We start from the raw sequence: 23312 nt of genomic DNA on the forward strand, positions 1-23312 counted from the left end.
TTGTTGGTGCCCGAGGGAAAAGGTCAGTTTAGGGTTTGTGTGTTGACTCTGTCAACTCTCTTTTAATGTACAAACTGAGCATTTCAGCAGTTTTATCAGATTAAACAATTCAAACTGTTGAGATTAGTGGTTGTGTTGAAAGAGACAGTTTTAATGCCGCTTGTTGTTGGAGTTATAAGTGCTTTAAACTAATCAAAATTAGTGAATAGCATGCTTTTATTGACACTTATTGTGACGAAACGTTTTCCAACTAGAAAATTCTAAGTATAATATTATATTACTGCAGATGTTTAACAGCGATAGATTTTTTTTTGAATGACTTTTAGAATATATTGCATTATTCCCTTTATATTTGTCGGAATTGACCCTTCGCCGGGAGTTTGATGGACGAGTGATCTAACCAGTCATAACGCCGAATCCGCCATTTTGTCTGACAAAGCAGTCAGGAGTTAGAAGATTAACCTCAGTGGACTTAAACTTGAAAAATGGTGTGTATTGATGTCTTTCTGCGTTTGAAACAACATTTCTTCTCATGTTCATTCATGTTTGATGCTATAAATGAACTAGTAGGAAGAGATGATCGATTCACGAGCCTCTTGAGCTGAGGCGCTACAGCGATCTGTCACGACACATTAAAGAGCCACAAAACGGTTTGTATTGTTTAAATTTCTTAAAAAACTACACAGTTTGAAAGCTGGGACTTTGTTTAATATCATAAGTAACCTTCTCCGTCTTGTCTGTCGATGTGTTATCAGTGTCCTCTTTGCTCCGCGATGTATTTTTCACTGAGCGCCACGGCTTGTCGGACAAAGCAACAGTAACTAAGGGGGGTGGGTCTTTGCGAAGGGTCAATTAAGTCATGTCGGAAAGATCGTATTTACGAAACAAGAAGGCCGCCACAAAGTCGTAAATACGAGTGGGAATCTCGGGATTTGGGGGCGTGTCAGTGAGAAACATAGCGGAATACAAAAATACTTAAAGTTATTTAACAGTGACATTGTCAGGCTTTTTCATTTACAACAAAATAAGCCAACTGCCTGCACAAAATATAATAGCATTGTAATATAACAATATAATATGTGACGATAAAGTGGCTTCATAGTTTAATTAAAAACATAACAAAGCAAAACACACCTCTTCATTCTTTGTTCTTCATTTTCTAAAAGCAGAGTTTAAAAACATTGCTGTATTTTTGTGTAGTTTCTTAAGAGAAGGACCACCGCCATCTTGCTGCTGAGACTTGAGCACCTGACGTCATAATCACGACTTCCCAACTCGTAAATACGAACTTCCCAGGAGGATTTGAACGCATCATATATTTCTGGCAAGTTATCAGTCACATGACACCATTATAAAGGAACCCATGTTGTATCTCACCAAGAGGGAACATTTGATTTCAAATTTAATTTCGTTGTCCATGGAAATATCCACAGGAAAGCTTGTTGTTTTGTTTTGTTGTTTTTGTAATGGACAAATACACTGACCTTGACATCTGTCAGCCTTAGTTATTATGATCTATTGTGATCAATTTGTACACTTTAATGCATTTTTGTGCATGCATATTTTCAACCTAAGCCAGAATTCGAGTGCACAGTTCAAGTGCACTTGTTGTAAATGGGCAGTGAGTCACCTGAATATTACAGTCTTCCTGTTCTCACTCGCTTGCGATGACATCATCCTTTCCGACAGCCGTTGGGCTCAGCATTCCTGCACACACTGCGCAGCAACCGTGAGATTGCAATGGCTAATTTAAAGATTAATTACTGCTCTAGAAAAAGATTAACATGTATGAAAGTTTTAGTTTAAAGTGTGTGAGCTTTATAAAAGCCTGATTGTTTTAAACCTGCATACAAACTTCATTTTTCTGTGCAGCTAGGCCAACACATTGCTGGCAGGGATTTCAGTTTGCTGAAATGCTGGGATGGTTTCAGATGAGGATGAGGACGAGGTAGAGACAAATCACTGACTAGAGGAATAGGATTGAAATAGACTCAAAGTGACTCTGTTTCTACGGTAACTGTGGATGGGGAGGTACGAGAGATGAGAGCGAGGCAAAACAAACGCTGGCGCTGCCACCGTGGCAACAGCTACATCATTGGTTCTTGTTTCATAGTAAAGACGTGTTAAAAAAAAAAAAAAAAAAAAAAAAAAATCACAAGAGGCCCAGGAGACACCGCCCTCACAACTGCATGTTGCATCAGAAAGATCCTACAAGAGGGAGAGCAAAACACACAAACACATCACATGCTCCACTTCACTCTACAACCCCCTCCTTCCTCCCCGCTCTCCCGCCAAAACATCTTAGCGAGGAAATCCTGCCTAGAAACCAAACAGCTGACTTCTGCCTCGCTGTGATTGGTGCAGCTCCCTAGCAACGGCGTGTGTTAATTCAGCCAATCAGGCGCTGGGCTTTCTGCACTTTTAACCAATAGCAGGCAGCCCCAGCTTACCCAGGCAGTAACAGTGACTTGGTAACTGTCCGGAAGAACAGAAAGCAGCTGCGATTGGTGAGATCTGTGCTGCGTCCTCATTGGCTGCTCATGACGATCTCTCAGTCATTCATATGTTTTTGCGGCTGCCCTAAAGGGATACACCCACAGCAGAAGGTCAACTTCTCTTCATCCTGATTGGCCGAGCAGCAACGTGGACTCCTAGTAACAAACCACAATTGCTAAAACAGGGTGTGGTTAGGCTTCTGTCAGTCATCCAAATGCTAGCCAAACATGATGTTGTTGCTGCCGGCCTGCACTTACTAAGAAGTATTTTGTATGACAAACAGGCCTTCATTAACACACTTGTAATATCTGGGAGTAAAATTCATACTTCTAATATTTCACAGTACATGTTTGTTCACACATATTTGTATTACTGCAACAGTGTTTGCTAAGATTCACTTCTTATATTTGCGTAGCTCCTGTTCGGCATCTGTCAGTTATTTAATGTCTAATTTTAGTTATGATCTACATTATCACAGAGAGATTTTTCTCATTTACAACTCCATATTTGAGATCTAACTGGTCCAGAAAGTGTTAACTTGTCATTTATTGTGTTTAAACTTTAGATGCATTGAGAGCAGCGCGTGATTCACCTAGCAAGAAGAATGAGTCCCCAGACGAGCACAACCGAAGATGAATCCGAAGTGACATCATGGCTGTAAGATTGCATGACATCATGCTTGAAGGTAGACAGATTAATATGTCAAATTTGAATCAGAAGGAACTGGCAAAGAAATGATCAGTGTTAATGATCTGGATAAATATAACCAGTTTAATAAATAAAGTTTTTTTTTTTTTTTTGCATTGTTGATACAGCAGGCTGCTTTAAATTATACACCAAAATGGCAGTAATCTAAGGCTTGTGCCTATACAGATATTCAGTCAAATGTTTGATTTATAAGGATATACAGTCACGTTTCTAACACATGCACATATATACTTGAAGCAGTGTTGTTATTGTTAACTAAAACAATAAAAAAAGGATGCACTATTTTTAAAAAAAAATGTCAGTAATTGAAATAAAGCTTAAATAAAATAAAATACACATTTTATATGAAAAACTTAAGAAACCTAGGCAACTAACAGAAAAACAATGAGTTGAAGTGCTAAACTAAAACTCAAATAAAAATGAAATCTAAATAAATGTATAAATAATAAAATAATTTTATTTAATAATTATTAAATAAAGGGTTAGTTCACCCAAAAATGAAATTTCTGTCATTTATTACTCACCCTCATGTTGTTCCACACCCGTAAGACCTTCATTAATCTTCAGAACACAAATTAAGATATTTTTGATAAAATCCGATGGCTCAGTGAGGCCTGCATTGACAGCAAGATAATTAACACTTTCAGATGCCCAGAAAGCTACTAAAGACATATTTAAAACAGTTCATGTGACTACAGTGGTTCAACCTTAATATTATAAAGCACCAAAAAAAAACAAAATAACGACTTTATTCAACAATATCTAGTGATGGGCGATTTCAAAACACTGCTTCATTAATCTCCAAAGCTTTACGAATCTGAGTGCGTATCAAACTGCCAAAGTCACGCCCCCCAGTGGTGAACCATTGAAATTTCAAAACACTTATGACCTAACAAATACTTGTTTACTGAAATCACATGACTTTGGCAGTTTGATACCACTGATTCGAAACAAAAGATTCGTAAAGCTTTGAAGCTTCATGAAGCAGTGTTTTGATATCGCCCATCACTAGATATTGTTGAATAAAGTCGTTATTTTGTTTTTTGTCGCACAAAAAGTGTTCTTGTCACTTCATAACATTAAGGTTGAACCACTGTAGTCACATGAACTGTTTTAAATATGTCTTTACCAGCTTTCTGGGCATCTGAAAGTGTTTATTATCTTGCTGGCTATGCAGGACTCACTGAGACATCGGATTTTATCAAAAATATCTTAATTTGTGTTCTGAAGATGAAAAAAGGTTTTATGGGTGTGGAACGACATGTTTATTTTCATTTTTGGGTGAACTAACCCTTTAATAAAATAATGTTTAATAATAATATATTTATTTATTATTTAATAATAAAATCTATATAGAAATAGAAATAAAAATAACAAATGTACTCAAACAGAATGAATTTACAAATGTAAAGAAAATGAAAATAAAAGTGAATTCAAAATATTAAAAAATGCTATAAATTATAACAGTATAAAAATACAAATTTTTGAAGAAACGTTTTTCAGTGTAGAATACTACAGTTATATTCTTCGGTCATTCAGATGAGTAATTATTAAATTTGATGTTTGAATGCTTCTAGTCATTAGTGCACCTTCAAGATGATTTAATTAGTTAATTAGCCTGCTGATGCTGGACTCTTTACTAGACTAGTATATCCATGTGACTTCATATCTGAAAAATGTTGGCATTACCATTTTTATTTGTAATTGTACAATTAAAAATGCTGTGGCAACTTTAGGATCCTATTCCTTGCCACTTTTGTACAACTGAAAACATCAAAGATTTTAAGATGGTAAAATGTGTTAAACGCTGATGAGAGTACCACAACTACAGCTACTCTAATTGTGTTTGCCAAAGTATTAAAAAAGAAAAAAAAAAAATCTGTATGCATACATATAGATATGTGTGTGTATAGAAAACACTACTTTGGAAATCCCAGAGATGATGTCAACAGCAGCAGCTCCGGATCAATGGAAACGTTTCCATCCTCAGCCGGAGCCCGAAGGGAAGATGGTGACAGGTGATGTCAGCAAACTGCAGCCTGGCATCCAATAGGGTCCAATGGGATCTCCTGTGTTGAGCCACCTGCATCCTATAAACCTGTATGAGTTCATTGATAGAACAGATGCCAAACCACCTTAGTACCACAAATTCAACTGGGCTCTAAAAATAGAAAAGAAAGCAGCACGCATTCCTGAGGTGTGAGATAAGCAGTTTTGTTTCAGATGTGTCATACTGTAGGTGTCATTCCACGGATTATGTCTCTCCTCTATTAACTGAGATTGAAAATATTTTGTTGGGGTTGGACATTCTTTTGCATTTAATACTTAAAATCTTGTTTATTTTTGGTCAGATCTCAATTTAAACTTTATTTGCCTTTTTAAAAAAGAGCTGTACCTTTCAGGACAGTCACTTCACAGTGTCCAAAAAAAAAAAAAAAAAAAAAAATGTTATGGCGTGCTCTACTGGTGAAATCCTGACACTGCATCGAAATATCAGCATTATATTCTCTTTCTGAGGAGAAACCTGTAACTTTATGGGCTTAGCACAGCTTGAAATGTCAAATTGAACTTTAAAACACCTTTCTAAATTCATAAAGAAATTCTCCAAATGAAAACCGAAGAAATTCTCCAAAAGAATGTTTCAAAATGATGACTTTTGAGATGATCTTTTCAAGGTAACGGTTTCATAGAATGACTCCTGACATTCTAATCATTATTAGTGAAAATCAACACTAAGAGTGAAGAAAGTAAATGTCTTCTATGATATGATTGATCGTTTATACATTTTTTGGCAAGTAAACAGCCTTTTAGTTGTAAATCCATACAATAAATATTTACTAAATAACTTATGTTTACTTGATTATCCATACATCATTTTTTTTTAGGGATATTATACGATTTACCCCCTACAATAAAAAAAACTACAGATCTTTGATTATAAAACATAATAAAGCATTTAAATAACATCTTACTGTTGGTAGATGCAGAGTGAAAACTGATATTAACACCGATCAGGCATTACATTATGATCACTTTCCTAATATTGTGTTGGTCCCACTTTTGCTGCCAAACAGCCCTGACTCGTCAAGGACTCCACTAGACCCCTGAAGGTGTGCTGTGGTATCTGGCCCCAAGATGTTAGCAGCAGATCCTTTAAGTCCTGTAAGTTTTGAAGTGGAGCCTCCATGGATTGGACTTGTTTGTTCAGCACATCCCACAGATGCTCGGTTGGATTGAGATGGAATTGGAGGCCAAGTCAACACCTCAAACCCGTTGTTGTGCTCCTCAAACCATTCCTGAACCATTTTTGCTTTGTGGCAGGAGCATTATCCTGCTGAAAGAGGCCACCAGGGAATACCGTTTCCATGAAAGGGTGTACATGGTCTGCAACAATGCTTAGGTAGGTGGTACGTGTCAAAGTAACATCCACACGGATGGCAGGACCCAAGGTTTCCCAGCAGAACATTGCCCAAAGCATCACACTGTCTCCACCGGCCTGCCTTCATCCCATAGCGCATCCTGGTGTCATGTGTTCCCCAGGTAAGTAATGCACAAGCACCCGGCCATCCACATGATGTAAAAGAAAACATGATTAATCGGACAAGGCCACCTTCTTCCATTGCTCCGTGGTCCAGTTCTGATGCTCACATGTCCACTGTTGGCTCTTTCAGAGGGTGGACAGCGGTCATCATGGGCACCCTGACTGGTCTGCAGCTATGCAGCTCCATACGCAACAAACTGTGTGTATTCTGACACCTTTCTATCAGGACCAGCATTAACTTCTTGAGCAATTTGAGCTACAGTAGCTCGTCTGCTGGATCGGACCACACAGGCCAGCCTTCGCTCCCCACGTGCACCAATGACTCTTTTCCGCCATGACCCTGTCGCCGGTTCACCACTGTTCTTTCATTGGACCACTCTTGATAGATACTGACCACTGCAGACCGGGAACACCCCACAAGAGCTGCAGTTTTGGAGATGCTCTGACCCAGTCGTCCAGCCATCACAATTTGGCCTTTGTCAAACTCTCTCAAATCCTTACGCTTGCCCATTTTTCCTGCTTCTAACACATCAACTTTGAGGAAAAAATATTCACTTGCTGCCTAATATATCCCACCCACTAGCAGATGCCGTGATGAAGAGATAATCAGGATGATTCATTCACCTATCAGTGCTCATAATGTTATGCCTGATTAGTATATATAAATGCATTTTATGTAAGTAGTCTGTTAAAGAGTTATAAAGATCTCATTTGCATTATAAGCTGTCAGAATTTCATCTTTTTGGACATACAAATATCAGCAACTACACCAAATTGCATATATTGGCTCTGTTTGTGCCTCTGAGTGTTTCCTCCTCGAGTATGAGCTCCACATTCTCACTATATCATACTTGTAACGATTAGTCCACTGAGGCAGTTTTATTAAACAAGATGCGTGAGCAATCCATAAATCAAACACAAAATAAACAAAAGACAAAGCTAAACCCGACATGACTTGCCATATGAACTTGACCTGAACAAACAAACTCAGAAACAAAGCTCAACAAAAGAACCATAAAAAAGAGGGCTATAAATAGACAAGAGTAATGAGCAGACAAGGTACACCTGTCCACACTCAAGACAACCAGTCAGAGAACATGACACAAGACATGGCAAGAACAAAATAACAGACATGAAACCCAAGCAAAAACAGATGTCACAATATTATGTGAGCCATAAACACCTGATCAATCAAATTTGATACTCAACATTTTAAAGATTTGGTCTAAAGCTTCGATAAACTGTATTAAAAAAATTAAAAGTACTATTTATTTTGATAGGGTTTACAGGGTTAAGTCATTATACACTAATAGATCACATTGCATTAAGAATGTTGAAATAAAATTTGCCATTTACCTTTTCAGAATTTGTACCGAATCTTGACAAAATGAGGGATTTTAAATGATCCAGATCAGGTGATTGACAATATGCATAAATACTATAAATAGTGGCAGCAGTTTATAAACATGATTAAACTGCTCTTACACCAAAGTACTTCTCTAAGAATATTTATTTGAAAAATAAATGCTTATCAGTATTCCTGCATATTATATATCTGTACAATATGTTTCAGTTCAACAGAAAGGCTTTCCAACTCACAAGGTTGCATTTGTTTGGCTGACGTTCTCTGTGGGCAAACACCTCATTTGTTAAACAGATGATTTACTATTTACTACACAATGAGCTTGATATGAACACAGGGCTTCTTTTTACTAAATCCTTGTTGCGCATCAGGATATGTTTGTATTTCTAAGACTTGAGATTGTATCTCTGTTTTTTCGCGGCAATCAGTTGTACTGATCTTTTGTGGTAACAATGGCAGTGATAGTAAACCATCAGTGATGTCAGTAATACTTTACATTTTACACAACATGAGAGAAAATGTCAGTTAGTCACTGTAACTAATGTAACAAAGTTACAAAACTACTACATTTTCTAAGGTTCCATAATTTAAAAACATCCCATTGATACAATTTCATTAAAAAAAAAAAAAAAAAAAAAACTCAATAAAAGAAAAATAATATAATTAATGCAAACGGCAAACCAAATACATTTCTTTGTAACTTTTTTTCAGGGATAGTTTCTTGAAAGTCAATTTCTTTATAGACACAAACTTTAAATATGCTGACTACAAAAAAATTTGAAAATATTTTTATAAAATTTCACGTTTACTGCAGCAGACCAGAAAAATGTAAACAAAAAATGTACCAAGATGTCAAACCACTGTTGTTTTAATTACTCATTCATATAACACTACAATATTTAAAATCCATGACTTGTCTGTTTAACATTTTTTTGTATTTATATTTTACAGTATCATTTTATTTGATTCTTTATGTTTGTTGATGCTTATGTTCGTATAATGATGCCTGTTCTCTTGTACAAGCATCTCATTGTGTGTCATTGTCCAGTTGTATATTAAATTCAAGTTTACGATCTTTACAACATGGAAAACCTGCCGAAACTCTTTTCTTACTGATGTCTCAATATAATCATGTAATTGTAAAGAGTGTGGCTGGTCAGGTGTGTCTCATCCCCCTGTTCTCCGATAGCTGGTTTGCATGAAGAGATGTGGTTAACAAAAACAGAAAACCACAGCGGGAGGGAGGAAATGCTACATGCAAAATGAAGTTCCACCTATATCTGATGAAATGATACAAGTTTTTGGAAAGACTCAACGTCTCTTCACCAGGTAAGAAGTTTGCTTCGGTTATCTTATAAAAGGGAAAATAAAGTGGTAAAATAACATGATGCAATTCAGCAATGGATTTTACATTTTGTTATATGCTGGTATACTTTTGAAGTTTTTGCTTTTTTAATTTCTTTAAAATAATTTTGAATAAAAGCATTTGCTAAATGTACCTCACTGCATTGGAATTGTTGATTTTATCCCTGGTCTATGGCCTTTGACTCAATATTACATAACACTGTATCAGAGAATGTGATGTTGGATTCTCTGTGTGGGATAGTTCATTTTTTTATAGGATAAAAAAAATAAATATGGTCTTTTAATCTTATTGGACATTGGCAATGCAAAAACTTAAAAAAAATAAATAAATAATAATCCTTTCAGGGATTTGATCAAAATGTGTTTTTTGACAATCTGTATCTTTTAGATAACTCTTGTTCTTATTGTCTATAAGGAGGGGAAAAAATGGTACATTTCATGTTTTACACTTTTCTTCTTGCAGCTTTTCAGAACCTTTTCGGAACCCGGAGATCCTGTCAGGGATAATGTGGAACAGCTGTGGTCTTTTGCTTATTTTATCTGCCCACTTCTGCATATCTGCAGGAGACCCATGTAAGCACTGGAATAATAGAATCAGAGATAAGTGTAATCCAGTTATTGACCTAATATCCTCAGCTCTGTCCAGTGGTTCAGACAGCGGAAGTGATATGGAGAAGAACATCTTCATACTCGGTACAGATGGTTTCATGGGATACATGAAAACAGGTGATTCAAATCAGACACGTTAATGAAAAGGAAATGTAAAATACTGAATGATTCTGAATGATACTGATAAATATTTCTATTATGTACAACTTGACATAAAAGTTACTTTTTATGGCCACATTGTTTATCATTTGTCCTCTAAATAGGTGATTGCTGGAACATAACACAAAATCAATCTGCTATTTGGTGCAATTCTTCTGGGTCGTCAGGTGAGGAGAAACCAAATGTGGCCTAACAGCATACTAAAGAGATAAACTTTTTACATAGATATGTATAAACATAATACAAAATGTATTTTATTTTTGCATGTCTTCATCTCCATAACAAAGAAAAAGAAAAACAAAATCTTCTGTTATAATAACAGTGTATAATAGGTCTAGTGCCATTTTAAAAAATCTCAATGTCATTAACTAAACATGCAGTAGTTGATACTGGACAGCAATAATCTTATAGTTGCATTGAAATGTAATTCCACATTGTGAAGTACATTTGAGTGCAACAGATTATTGAAAAAGAAAAAAGTACACTCTTAGAAAAAGGTTCAGTGTGGTTCTATATAGAAATAAATGTAATTTATTTAAAACTAAATCCATAAAAGGATCCCATGATGGGAACCCCTAAAATCTTCTATATATATGATCTTTCCTTTTAAGAGTGCAGGATGGGAAGTCAAATGCTGTGCATACTGCTTCATATTACATTCATACTATATAGAACATACTTTTTTAATGGTCATAAAGTAAGTACTTATTCAACAGAAGTTCCTACTCAGAGAGTATGCCAATTCTGGATGAAGCAAAAGACTGTATATATTCTTGAAAGGGACTTTGGAGAAGTCTGACATTTTGCAGAAGACTGAGTTATGATATTCTGATTAAAATTTACGAGGTCAAAAAGTAAATAAATGTGCATGGATGAACTTTTACAATAAGATCAAGAACATGAATTTAAATGCTAATAGATGGGGTGAACTGTTTCCTTTTAATGGCCACTTTAAAATTATCAGGATTTTTTTGTCTTTTAGCAGAGAGGAAACTATTGCAAATCACAGTTTTTTCATTTGAAGAAGATGAAAACGCAACAATACACACAAGCGGTGGGTCTAAAAAAAAGTAGACTTTCCAGTCTTGTTTTTTTTTTTTTTTTTTTTTTTTTGTATGAGCTGCTTAACACCACTATCCATAAGGAAAACCTGTGGTTGTTCTTTTAACCTTTTTTTTAACCTTGTTTTCTAACCTGTTGTTTTGCAGAAGTTGGTCTGTCTATATCTAATAACACACCATACGAACTCAACATAAGCAGATCAATTAAACAAGTTCAGTGTGTAATACAAGGTACCTGCAGAAATGAGTCTTGGACAAAAATGATTGTAAAAGAAGGTGAATGAAGAATCTTTAATTTTGCTTATATTTCTTTTAGAAATGTACGATAACAGTGGTGTAAAGGGTTCTTTTAAAATGCCCAGTTTTAATTTATCCAGACTATATTAAGTGTTCTGAAGCCATATGATATGAAATTTATATTATGTTCCAAAAAATGTTACGCCCTTTTTTAAGATTTACGCATTTCAATTAATAGTAAAATTCCAATAAATTGAATTGAATTATGCTTACATTTGAATATTTGAATAACTGAACAATCAGTTATTCAATTAAAATATGTAAGGATTATTTGATTAAATTTGATCGAATTTTACTAGTAATTGAAATGCGTAAAAAAAAGGCTTAATTTTAGTGTAGCTGAAATATTTACATGATCTATGCACTGAGCACAGAATATCACTTGAAGTTAACTTTACTTGACAAAATATTTTCAGAACAAAATATTTTTTAAATATTCAAAAATATTCAAAATATTTTTCGAAACAACCTGCAAATTCAAAAACCTATCAAAAGGTAGTCAAAACTTTAGATAATCCATTCACAGTTACTCAAGCAAAACTCATTACTGCTAACAGTTGGTATTTAAATTGTTTGGGTTTGCAGTAGGTATGCAGTAGTAGTCACATGGTCCATCTCTGAAATGTGGTTGAAAGTGTACAAGAGTACAACCATAAAAAAGTAACATAATTCATTTTTAATGAGTAACTCAATATTGTAAAGAATTGCTTTTAAAAGTAACTTCCACAAAACGTAAATGAGGCCTAAACACCAAATACGGATTTTCCCTTGGATCATTATAAGCCATTCAGTATTGAAGTTTGTAATCTTTGTAGTGTTGCTGAAATTACATACATTCACTTTAAGCGTGTTGTTGGTCTTTTGCGGTTCAGTTATCTGATAGTTAAGAGCATATTTTTGTTCTCTTTATTAAAGGTTGTAATTGGACCCTTCCAAAATATTTTGAAGTCACAAGTAAGTGTTATCCCAACAAAGTCTAAATATGATGTTGAAGATATGTATGTAGATATTGATATTGAAGATATGTAGAGTGTATATGCTATAATTTTGTGTTGTGTGTATATAAGATTGTAGTATGACCTGCCTGGATCCCACAACGGCATGTGAGAAAGCAGAATATAAAGCCAGCTGTAGCGGTAAGAATGTGTTTCAGTATGCCTCTTTTTCTAAATCAGACGTTTCTGCTTTAATAACTTTTTGAACAGACTAAAAGTGCCATCTAATCACAATGCTATATATATTGCTCTTAATCATTCCATCTTCATTTGTCTATTTTTCATTTTAATGTATTTACACAGATGATAATGCAGGTGAAGAAAGTAAAATGAACACCATTGGGATCTCTAATAAAACAGCAACTTGTTTTAAGTGTGGAAGTCCTTTTCAAAAGTTGGAAGAATTCCAAGATATACCCTCGGAAATGTTGAATCTATTAAATAATACTAATAAAACAGAGACAGATGCTGGGGCAGCTGTGTAAGTACTCTTTTTAAACATATGTGATTTGAATATTAATAATAATAGAACTTGCAAAATGAATGACCATATTCAGGAGATGTCCATCATAACTTCTTGCACTTAATATTGCGATTAAAGGGTTAGTTCACCCAAAAATGAAAATTCTGTCATTTATTACTCACCCTCATGCCGTTCCACACCCATAAGACCTTCGTTAATCTTCGGAACGCAAATTAAGATATTTTTGTTGAAATCCGATGGCTCAGTGAGGCCTGCATAGGGAGCAATGGACACTTCCTCTCTCAAGATTCATTAATGTACTAAAAACATATTTAAATCAGTTCATGTGAGTACAGTGGTTCAATATTAATATTATAAAGCGACGAGAATATTTTTGGAGCACCAAAAAAACAAAATAACGACTTATATAGTGATGGCCGATTTCAAAACAATGCTTCAGGAAGCTTCCATCGGATTTCAACTAAAATATCTTAATTTGTGTTCTGAAGATGAACGAAGGTCTTACAGGTGTGGAACGACATGAGGGTGAGTAATAAATGACAGAATTTTCATTTTTGGGTGAACTAACCCTTTAAGGGATGTACATGAGATTTTTTTTTAAATCTTTATATTTTCTTTCATTTCATAATAAGCAATTTTATCATCTAACCCACTATGTAGTACCTGCTGTCTCAGTGGTTGTAAATTGTACTATTTTCTTTTTAGTTTCCTCATATATCAGAGATATTATAACAACAAAAACCCAATTTATTTTGTATCTTGTTCAGTGCGGTCATGAAAAATCTTACCAATCTGGTATCTTTGATGAAGAATTTGACCATAGCAACTATAACCATGGGTAGCGTTAAAGGGGTTTTAAAGAAAATTCAAAATGTGACTGATATCAAGAAGGCCGCTTTCATCTACTCTTCAGATACTGGCATCAGAGTAAGACAGAAGACAAACATACACATCTTGTTCAACTTTGCATAATGTGATGACAAAAATCTTTCTCTTTAAAAACATGTACCTCAGCACTGAAATCGCCTTATGTTTACAGGTTGTAGATGATCTTTCCATAATGAATAATTATCCCAATGCTTTCACTATTCCAAAGGATGCCTCTCTGCAAGCATTCAACAAAAGTGCAGGAAATGCTTTTTTGGGTCTTTTCAGATTTCCCAGCATGACAAAGGTATAAAAAAACTTTTTTAATTCCTGTATACAGGAAAACGTAACATGTTTCATGTCGTACGCACAGGTAATATACAAGCAAAGCATGTGCTTAACTACAAAGGCATTTTGTTTTCACACTGACAGAGTTTATGCTTATATAGGGAGTTATGTTTATATTGCAAAAGATGTATAAAGGTTTATAGTGCACTTTCAGAGTTTCTATCATGTTCAATGTGCTACACCTGGAAAAACAGCCTTGGTCAAGTTTTATGATGTGTTTAAATGATTTTAACTCATTGTGCATCATAACAGAAGGCATTTTTGGCTACTTGTAAACAAGTGATTTTAGTGAAACTAGATGTTCTTGAAAACATAATCAATAATACCTGTATTCATAAAATGTGTGGCTTAAAAATAAAAATAAAATCGGACATTTTGTAGGTATGCAAATCCTGAGTATTCTGAACATGTAAATGAACTGTATGAAATGTATGGTGGACATTTTGACTACTGACATTGATCTTATTTGATCTTAACTATTATGTAAATCATTATGTAAATTATTATGTAAATCGTGTTTCTATATAGAAGCCTAATTTCTTAGCAATCAAAAAACAAAAACAATATCATTGCATTTTTATTAAAGGATGAAAAGAACAGTACAGTTTTGGGGAATGAAGTTTATGCAATCGAAATGGGCACAACAATTTCAAATCTGACTGAGAACATCAGTTTGGCCTTCAGCTATGAAAAGGTAATGAATGATGCATGGAAAAAGATATAAAGGAGTCTGAATCTTATTTTCTAAAACCCTGATTTATTTCTCTGCAGCAGACGATAGGAACTCCTGTTTGTCACTCATGGGATGGAAGAGGTCTGTGATGCTTTTGTGTTTTTATAGGTTAATATAGCCTGAGTTTGAGGGAATATGGATATGATAAATATCCATACAGCATATCAAGAATATATTATGCTCGATTTACTGTGAGAATATTTATTTATATTAAGAATTTTAAATGTGTAAAAAAAAAAAAAAAAAAAAAAAAAATTGCACTTAATTACGGAGACCCACACATGACATGCAAGAAAAAAATTAATTCGTGCACACGATTTACTATTTCGTTCCCCCGATTTATTAATTCGTGCACACGATTTACTTCTTCGTTCCCTCGATTTACTTATTCGTGCGCACCATGATTTACTAAAACGTGCGCATGATTTACTAATTTACTCACGTTTTAGTAAATCAAGGGAACGAATTAGTAAATCGTGCGCACTATTTAGCCTACTATTTTTTTCATGCATGTCATGTCGGGGGCTCCATACTTAATAAAACATTTAGCATAAATCTTAATGGGAAATGGGAATGGACTATTACAGTTTATGTGATTTGTATTTATAAATTTAAAAAAAAAAATGTTTAAAACTATGAATACAAATCACATAAACTAAATGGTCCATTCTCTTGTTCCATTAAGATTTATATAAAATGTTTTATTAAGCTCTAGGTTTTTTTTACTCATTTTAAAATTCTTTAATTTCATAATATGAATAATATATAGGGATAATTCAGTTCAATTTGATGAAATTTTACAATACAATTGAAATTCATAAATCTTAAAAAAAAAAAAAAAAAAAAAAATTTGAGTGTAGAAGTATATAGAGTCTTGATCTTTTAGGCCATGCTGTGGAGCGTGAATCATGAATGTTGATTTCTAATCATAAATCAGCCATGATGTCAAACAACATTCATTAATTCTCTCTAAATCAACTCAAAACTAACTAGTCCCTCCTTTTCATCAGGAAATAAGCCAAACTGGACAACTGAAGGGTGCTTTACTGTGGTTAATGGAAGTAAGATTACGTGTAATTGCCAACACTTGACTTTCTTCGCTGTGCTTATGGTAGGTTCTCCATTTCTTCTGAATCTGTTAAACTTGCTTTGCCAAAGCTAGAGTCAGAGTATAAGTTCTCTACTGGCACCTTCAGATTTGTGTTTATTTATTTCACTACATTTTGTGTTTACTGAATCCTTAAGATTGCCAATGTCCAAACTGACCTGTACAGTGTAACTGAACCATGTTTTAATACAGGCCCCTCCAGATATAATCATTCCTGAAAGTGACCTTGTCAATCTGACCTACATCACATACATCGGCTGCGGCCTCTCCATGTTTTTCCTGGGAGTCGCATTTTTTATTCACTTCCTTTTAAGGTGAGATATGATTCTCTGTACCACTGCAATGTGAGATCTCCAGTGTGATCTCATTAATGGACAGCTTTTGTGGCATAATTTTGACTACAAAAAAATCTAACAAAAAATCATTTTGACATCTCATTTTCTTTAAAGTGCCCCTATTATGCTTTTTTTTTTTTTTTCATGTAATGTGTAATATAGATGTTTGTGAATTTGTTGGCCGGATATGTCAATGAGGCTGCCTCATTACATTCCAAAATCATAAAGAAATTACAATTGTTCATGCTTTACAAGGAATAGCAGCCAGATTTATAATGGTTACTTTTCTGAAATGAGACATTCTTGATGATGTATGTGGCCGACAAATTTGACCTCTGGCCTTCAAAATAAGACACAAGAAAGAACTGATTCTGAACAGCCTGTAACAGGATCAAAGATTTAAAATAAATTTATTATCAAAGGTAACCCTTAGTTGTGCAACCCACCCTGAATCATTTTCAATTCACAAAGAACGAATCGAAAATACTGATTTAGTTTTTGCATTTTAAATTTCAGGAAAGTGAAGGCTACTAATTCAGCCCACGTGCTGATGAATCTCTTTTTTGCACTGTTTCTGCTCAACGTGGCCTTCCTGACTAATGAATACGTTGCACGTGCGAATAGCCACAACGCCTGCAAGCTCATGGCTGCATTCATGCACTACTGCTTGCTGGCCAGTTTCACCTGGTTTGCGGTGGAGGCTTTACACCTCTGCCTGCAAATGGCCAGACAATCAGTCATCATCAAACATTACATCCTCAAGATCTCTGTGATTGGGTGGGGTGAGTTCAAAAACTTTAAATATGCATGCTAAAATATGTGGCCTATGATCAAATGCACAATTTTGCATTCAATGCTATTCAGACTGTTGATTCTTATACTATAATTGCATTGTCAACAATTTGTTTCAGTTCCTCCTGCTCTTATCGTCAGTATCCTTTTTGTCTTGAGTAAATATGGTGAGCAGACCATACGCACGGAGTCAAGCAATGTAACCATGTAAGTAAACCCAAAAATTATGATGCAATGCTATTCTTAAAATATAATGGCAGCCATATTGTATAATGATATGCATGAAAACCTAAATTTGGAGGAACACTCCACTTTTTTTGAAAATAGTCTCATTTTCCAACTCCCCTAAAGTTAAACATTTGAGTTTTACTGCTTTTGAATCCATTCGGGAAAAATATCAAAACTATTTGGTCATTGTTTTGAGCGAGATGCTAACGGTCTAATCAATTAACTATGCTAAGCTATGCTAAAAGTGGTACCGCCAAACCCGGAGATCAGCTGAATGGATTCAAAAACGGTAAAACTCAACTGTTTAACTCAGGAGTTGGAAAATGAGCCTATTTTCAAAAAAAGTGGAGTGTTCCTTAAAAATGAATGTTCTTTATTGGCATTGATGGTTCCATGAAGAACCTTTAACATCCATGGAACCCAAAAGGTTCTTTATAGTGGACAAATGTTATTTTAAGATTATTAATCATATTTTCAACATTTTAAGATTATTAAAATGTTCTTTTCACTTAGAAAAAAAAGTTCTTTGGGTTCACTAAAAGGTTCTATGACATCATTGCACATTGTATATTTTTACTGTGTGAGAAAAATATCAAACGTCATACAATCACTGGTCACTTTATTAGGTACATCTTATTAGTATCAGGTTGGATCCTTTTTGCCTTCAGAACTGCCTTAATTCTTCATGGCATAGATTCAACAAGGTGCTGGAAACATTCCTCAGAGATTTTGGTCCATATTGACATGATATCAGTTGTTGCACATCCATGATGTGAGTCTCCCATTCCAGCACATCCCAAAGATCCTCTATTGGATTGAGATCTGCTGAATGTTGATGTCTTTTGGGTTTAGTGAACTCACTGTCATGTTCAAGAAATCAGTTTGAGATGATTTGAGCTTTGTGAAGGTGTGTTATCCTGCTGGAAGTGGCTATCAGAACACTGTGATCATAAAGCGATGGACATGGACAGTAACAATACTCGTGTAGGCTGTGGCGTGTAAATGAATGGTTCTAAGGAAATATCTCTCACACCATTAAAGGTGCCCTAGAACCAGTTTTTACAAGATGTGAATGTGAATGTGTGTGAATGTGTCTGTGAAGTTTCAGCTCAAAATACCCCATAGATTTTTTTAATTAATCTTTTTAACTGCCTATTTTGGGGCATCATTAACTATGCACTGATTCAGGCTGCGACCCCTTTAAATCTCGTGCTCCCTGCCCCCGAGCTCTCGACTATAATACAGTGCATTTACAAAGTTCACACAGCTAATATAACCCTCAAATGGATCTTTACAAGATGTTCATCATGCATACTTCATGCATGCTTCGGATCATGTATAGTATTTATTTGGATCTTTACATTTGATTCTGAATGAGTTTGAGGTTTTGCTCCGTGGCTAAAGCTAACATTACACACTGTTGGAGAGATTTATAAAGAATGAAGTTGTGTTTATGAATTATACAGACTGCAAGTGTTTAAAAATGAAAATAACGACAGTCTTGTCTCCGTGAATACAGTAAGAAACGATGGTAACTTTAACCACATTTAACAGTACATTAGCAACATGCTAACGAAACATTTAGAAAGACAATTTACAAATATCACTAAAAATATCATGTAATCATGGATCATGTCAGTTATTATTGCTCCATCTGCCATTTTTCGCTATTGTTCTTGCTTGCTTACCTAGTCTGATGATTCAGCTGTGCACATCCAGACGTCCTGCCCTTGTGTAATGCCTTGAACATGGGCTGGCATATGCAAATATTGGGGTCATACATATTAATGATCCCGACTGTTGCGTCACAGTTGGTGTTATGTTGAGATTCGCCTGTTCTTCTGAGGTCTTTTAAACAAATGAGATTTACATAAGAAGGAGGAAACAATGGTGTTTGAGACTCACTGTATGTCATTTCCATGTACTGAACTCTTGTTATTCAACTATGCAGAGGTAAATTCAATTTTTAATTCTAGGGCACCTTTAAATCACCATCCTGAACCGTGGATCCATGTTTTCATGTTGTTTAAACCAAATTCTTACCCTACCATCTGAATGTTGCAGTATAATACGAGACTCATTAGACCAGACAACGTTTTTCCAATCTTCTATTGAACAATTTTAGTGAGTGCGTGTGAACTGTGGCTCAGTTTCCTGTTCTTAGCTGACGGTGTGACTTCTGCTGCTGTAGCTCTGCTTCAAGGTTTGACGTGTTGTGTGCTCAGAGATGCTCTTCTGCAGACCTCGGTTGTAACAAGTGGCTTTTTAAGTTACTGTGGACATTCTCCTCTCACCTCTGACATCAATAAGGCATTTTCACCCACAGAACTGCCACTCACTGCATGAAAATTCCAGTAGATCAGCAGTTTCTGAAATTCTCAGAGCAGCCTGTCTGGCACCAACAACCATGCCACATTGAAAATCACTTAAATCATCTTTCTTACCCATTCTGATGCTCAGTTTGAACTTCAGCAGATTGACCTGACCATGGCTGTGTTCGAAATCACCCCTATTCCCTACATTAGTCCACTAATATAGTCCACATAAAGGAGTGAATGAAAACGAGTGAGTGAATTCGGACACTGAGTGCGCTGGAAAGGCTGCCGCTTTTCCATAGTTTGTGCTTGATGTTTAAAAACATTTGAAACTCAACAAATTGGCAGCTTCAGTAATAAGATGAAAAGATGTATCTTGAACTCTGTCCTGAAAACTAGCATGTATAAACCTTAATTAAACAATTTAATGATCAATTAAAAAGGAATTTATACCTGTTACCTGATATACCTGATATTATGCTGTAGCCACATTGGACCAGCAGTTTGGAAAATAGATGGATGTATGATTAAGCTGTTGGCACCATCTTCTGGTCAGACGCTGGAATTTATTCGGCACAGCCCTCACAGTGCATTATGGGTATTCTGTAGCCGTTGAGTGTACATCGGTTGTACACTCATTTTTGCAGTGCATTTTGGGATTGAATGTGTGCACTCGATAAGGTCAACTATGGTTTTGGACACCACTACAAATGTCTGTCCCGTCAAATAGTGCTCTGTTTAAGGGTATAGGGGGTGATTTTGGACACAACCCATGTCTACATGCCTAAATGCATTGAGTTGCTGCCATGTGATTGGCTAATTAGATGTTTGTGTTAATGAGCAGTTGAACAGGTGTACCTATAGGTACATGTATGTAATATATGAGATATATGTAACATTATGGAAGTAATAGTTATGATTTATAAATATAAATATATAAAAAGTTAAATATATCAAGAAAAAAATTGTCAACTTTAACCGTCTGCACTATTTCCCCTGCAGGTGCTGGATCTTAGACTCCACTGTCCACTACACCGTGAACATCGGTTATTACTGCTTCGTCTTCATCTTCACCTTCTCCACCTGCATCGTGGTGCTGCGATGGCTCTCCATGCTGAAGGTGAGCAAGTTTAACAAGGCTGGAAAGGTGAAACGCTCAGGAACCGCCACCTTGGACGTCACCACTGTCCTGGGCCTCTGCTGTCTGCTGGGACTCACCTGGAGTTTTGCGTTCTTCAGCTATGGAGGTCTGCAAATGTCCTCGTACTACATATTCACCATACTAAACTCCTTCCAAGGTGAGAGCTTTTCTGCAGAAAATTATTAATGCATTTATTGCATATACATTTCTCAAAACCTCTCCTTTCTGCAAGACTATTCCGCTCTGATTGGTCAGACGGCCCAGTCTGTTGTGATTTGTCTACTGCTAAACTAAACTAAACGGCCATTACCATATATGAAAATGCTCTTCCTCAGCGCTTGATACACAGTGATAAAGCAATGGCGTAATTTTTTCCATATCAATTTGAGTGCGAGTCCTCGTCCTTTGCAGCACAGAAAACTTCGACACGTCGACACACAAACCAAACTCTTCCGGTCTTCCAGTACAGCTATAGTGTTTGAGGATCAAAGTACACATTTTTCACAGGCAGCCAATGAAGACCACAGGTTGGCATTATGCAAATTTGTTACATTGTTTCATAACAGGAAGTGAGAATGGAATTACTGACGACTCATTTCAGCGATTTAGAATTGATTCTTTCGATAACTCCATTAATTGTGCACTTTGATCTTTGCAGACATTTTACATTCACAAACAGCTAAATTACACACTACATGAAAGGTAATATTCAAAAAAGCATAATAGGGGCATTTTAAAATGATAATTGTAAAAACATTTAGCATATAGACATTCTTAAAGCTGACAAACATTGGCTAAAACATGGGTTTGTACAACTGTAGATCCATATATTATATTATATTATATTATATTATATTATATTATATTATATAATTTTATATTATATTATATTATATTATATTATATTATATTATATTATATTATATTATATATTGAAGTAGTGTCCAAAAATTATGGGATATTGGATGGATGGATGTATGGGATATTTGTTGTTTTTGTTTTTGTTGTTGTTTTTTAATGACTCTACAAGTTTGATTAAACAATCAATATATTAGGAAATATTTTTTATTTTTTAATATTTTAAATATGGGGGTAGAACAAACACTAGATTGATTAAGGCATTTATCGGACAAAATTATTTTACCCAAAAAGCCAAACTACAGCTACAGATTTTATTATGCAAAAACAAATGCTTAAAAAAAAAAAGCTCATAGGAAATTAAGTATCACTAGGATTGTGCGTTATCACAAACAAATAATCTTTAACAATTTTTTTAATAATATTTGGATTTTTAATAATATTTTGGGTGAAGATGTTAATTTTCATGTTATATTATAAATACACTTATAAATGAAAACAAAATCCCTGTTCACAGCATGTTTGTAGTAAAATATCTACTGGAATAATGTCCACTGACCTAAACAGGCTAAAGGCCTGTTATACTATATTCTAATATACTATAAAGCATGCATAATATCACATTCATTTTGTATTAAATGCTTGTGTTTTATAGGATTTTTCTTGTTCATATATTACGTGAAAACGAGCACCCTCTTTGGAGACCCGGTGCCATCAGAAGATAGCAACAACATGACTGAAGAAACCATCACAGAAAACCCATATGATAACCAACTACCACCCTCCAAAAAGGACTTCTGAATGTCGCCTCTGTGCATTTTAAAAGTCATATCTGTCTATAGATACTTCATTTGCAGTATTATAGTGAACTCAATGCAAATTTCTCCTGTAACATATGCATTTCTGATGGCAGAATTTAAGAATTTGCTCTCTTTCAGTTTATGAGTTTGAATTGAATTGCCGACACCCCACAGGAAGTTGATTGACAGGAAGAGAACTTTGCTTTACCGCAGTTCCAATTTAGGAACTAAATTGGAATTTTATAGAGGTTCTTAATTCCGTTCTGAAAGGGGCACAATTCTACTGAATAATAATATAATCTTGATCTCCTATAGTATGTTCATGACTGCATTTTCTTAGAGAGACTGCTAGAAAAGTAACAGATTTTCATTATAATACAATGCTACTGATGTATTTGTTTTTACACTGTATATTATTTTATGCATGTTTATTTTTAGGGGCAAGATAAGATAAATAACTACTATAATAGGAAAATGATAATATTTTTGTTTTTTTTTTTTTTTTTTTTTTTTTTTTTTTTTTGCTCCTTGATGAATTGCTTTGTTCCTCTCTTGTAAGTTACTTTAGATAAATGCTAATGCATGGATGTAAAAATGTTACAGTAAGTTGTTATATTTTCTGTCTTCATAAGCTATTGATTTTGGAAGGTTCTGCTGAGTCCTACAAGTTTAACTTTCTGTGATACTCTTGCCTGTAATATGTTTTACT

General features: G+C 34.9%; 1 protein-coding gene across 9 annotated transcripts; it reads left to right on the plus strand.

Moving 5' to 3' along the window:
- The first annotated feature begins 4 nt into the window (after nt 1-4).
- adgrg11 (adhesion G protein-coupled receptor G11) lies at nt 5-23075 on the plus strand. 9 transcript variants are annotated; one of them, XM_067383266.1, is made up of 21 exons: nt 5-22; nt 1201-1324; nt 3062-3153; nt 9298-9437; nt 9937-10199; nt 10346-10408; nt 11224-11295; nt 11450-11578; nt 12515-12553; nt 12667-12735; nt 12898-13075; nt 13846-14005; nt 14118-14252; nt 14880-14987; nt 15065-15107; nt 16037-16137; nt 16327-16448; nt 16986-17251; nt 17381-17468; nt 20807-21102; nt 22459-23075. In XM_067383266.1, exons 4-21 carry the CDS (start codon nt 9364-9366, stop codon nt 22602-22604), a joined length of 2352 nt encoding a protein of 783 aa, XP_067239367.1. In that variant the 5' UTR covers nt 5-22; nt 1201-1324; nt 3062-3153; nt 9298-9363; the 3' UTR covers nt 22605-23075. The 9 variants fall into 9 exon arrangements, with proteins under 9 accessions (XP_067239367.1, XP_067239366.1, XP_067239365.1 ...); XM_067383265.1 differs by lacking the exon at nt 5-22 and adding an exon at nt 554-650 and having other exon boundaries at nt 3062-3181; XM_067383264.1 differs by lacking the exon at nt 5-22 and adding an exon at nt 554-650.
- The last annotated feature ends 237 nt before the right edge of the window (nt 23076-23312 follow it).

This window comes from Chanodichthys erythropterus, chromosome 4 (assembly GCF_024489055.1).
Source record: "Chanodichthys erythropterus isolate Z2021 chromosome 4, ASM2448905v1, whole genome shotgun sequence".
Lineage (NCBI taxonomy): Eukaryota > Metazoa > Chordata > Actinopteri > Cypriniformes > Xenocyprididae > Chanodichthys > Chanodichthys erythropterus.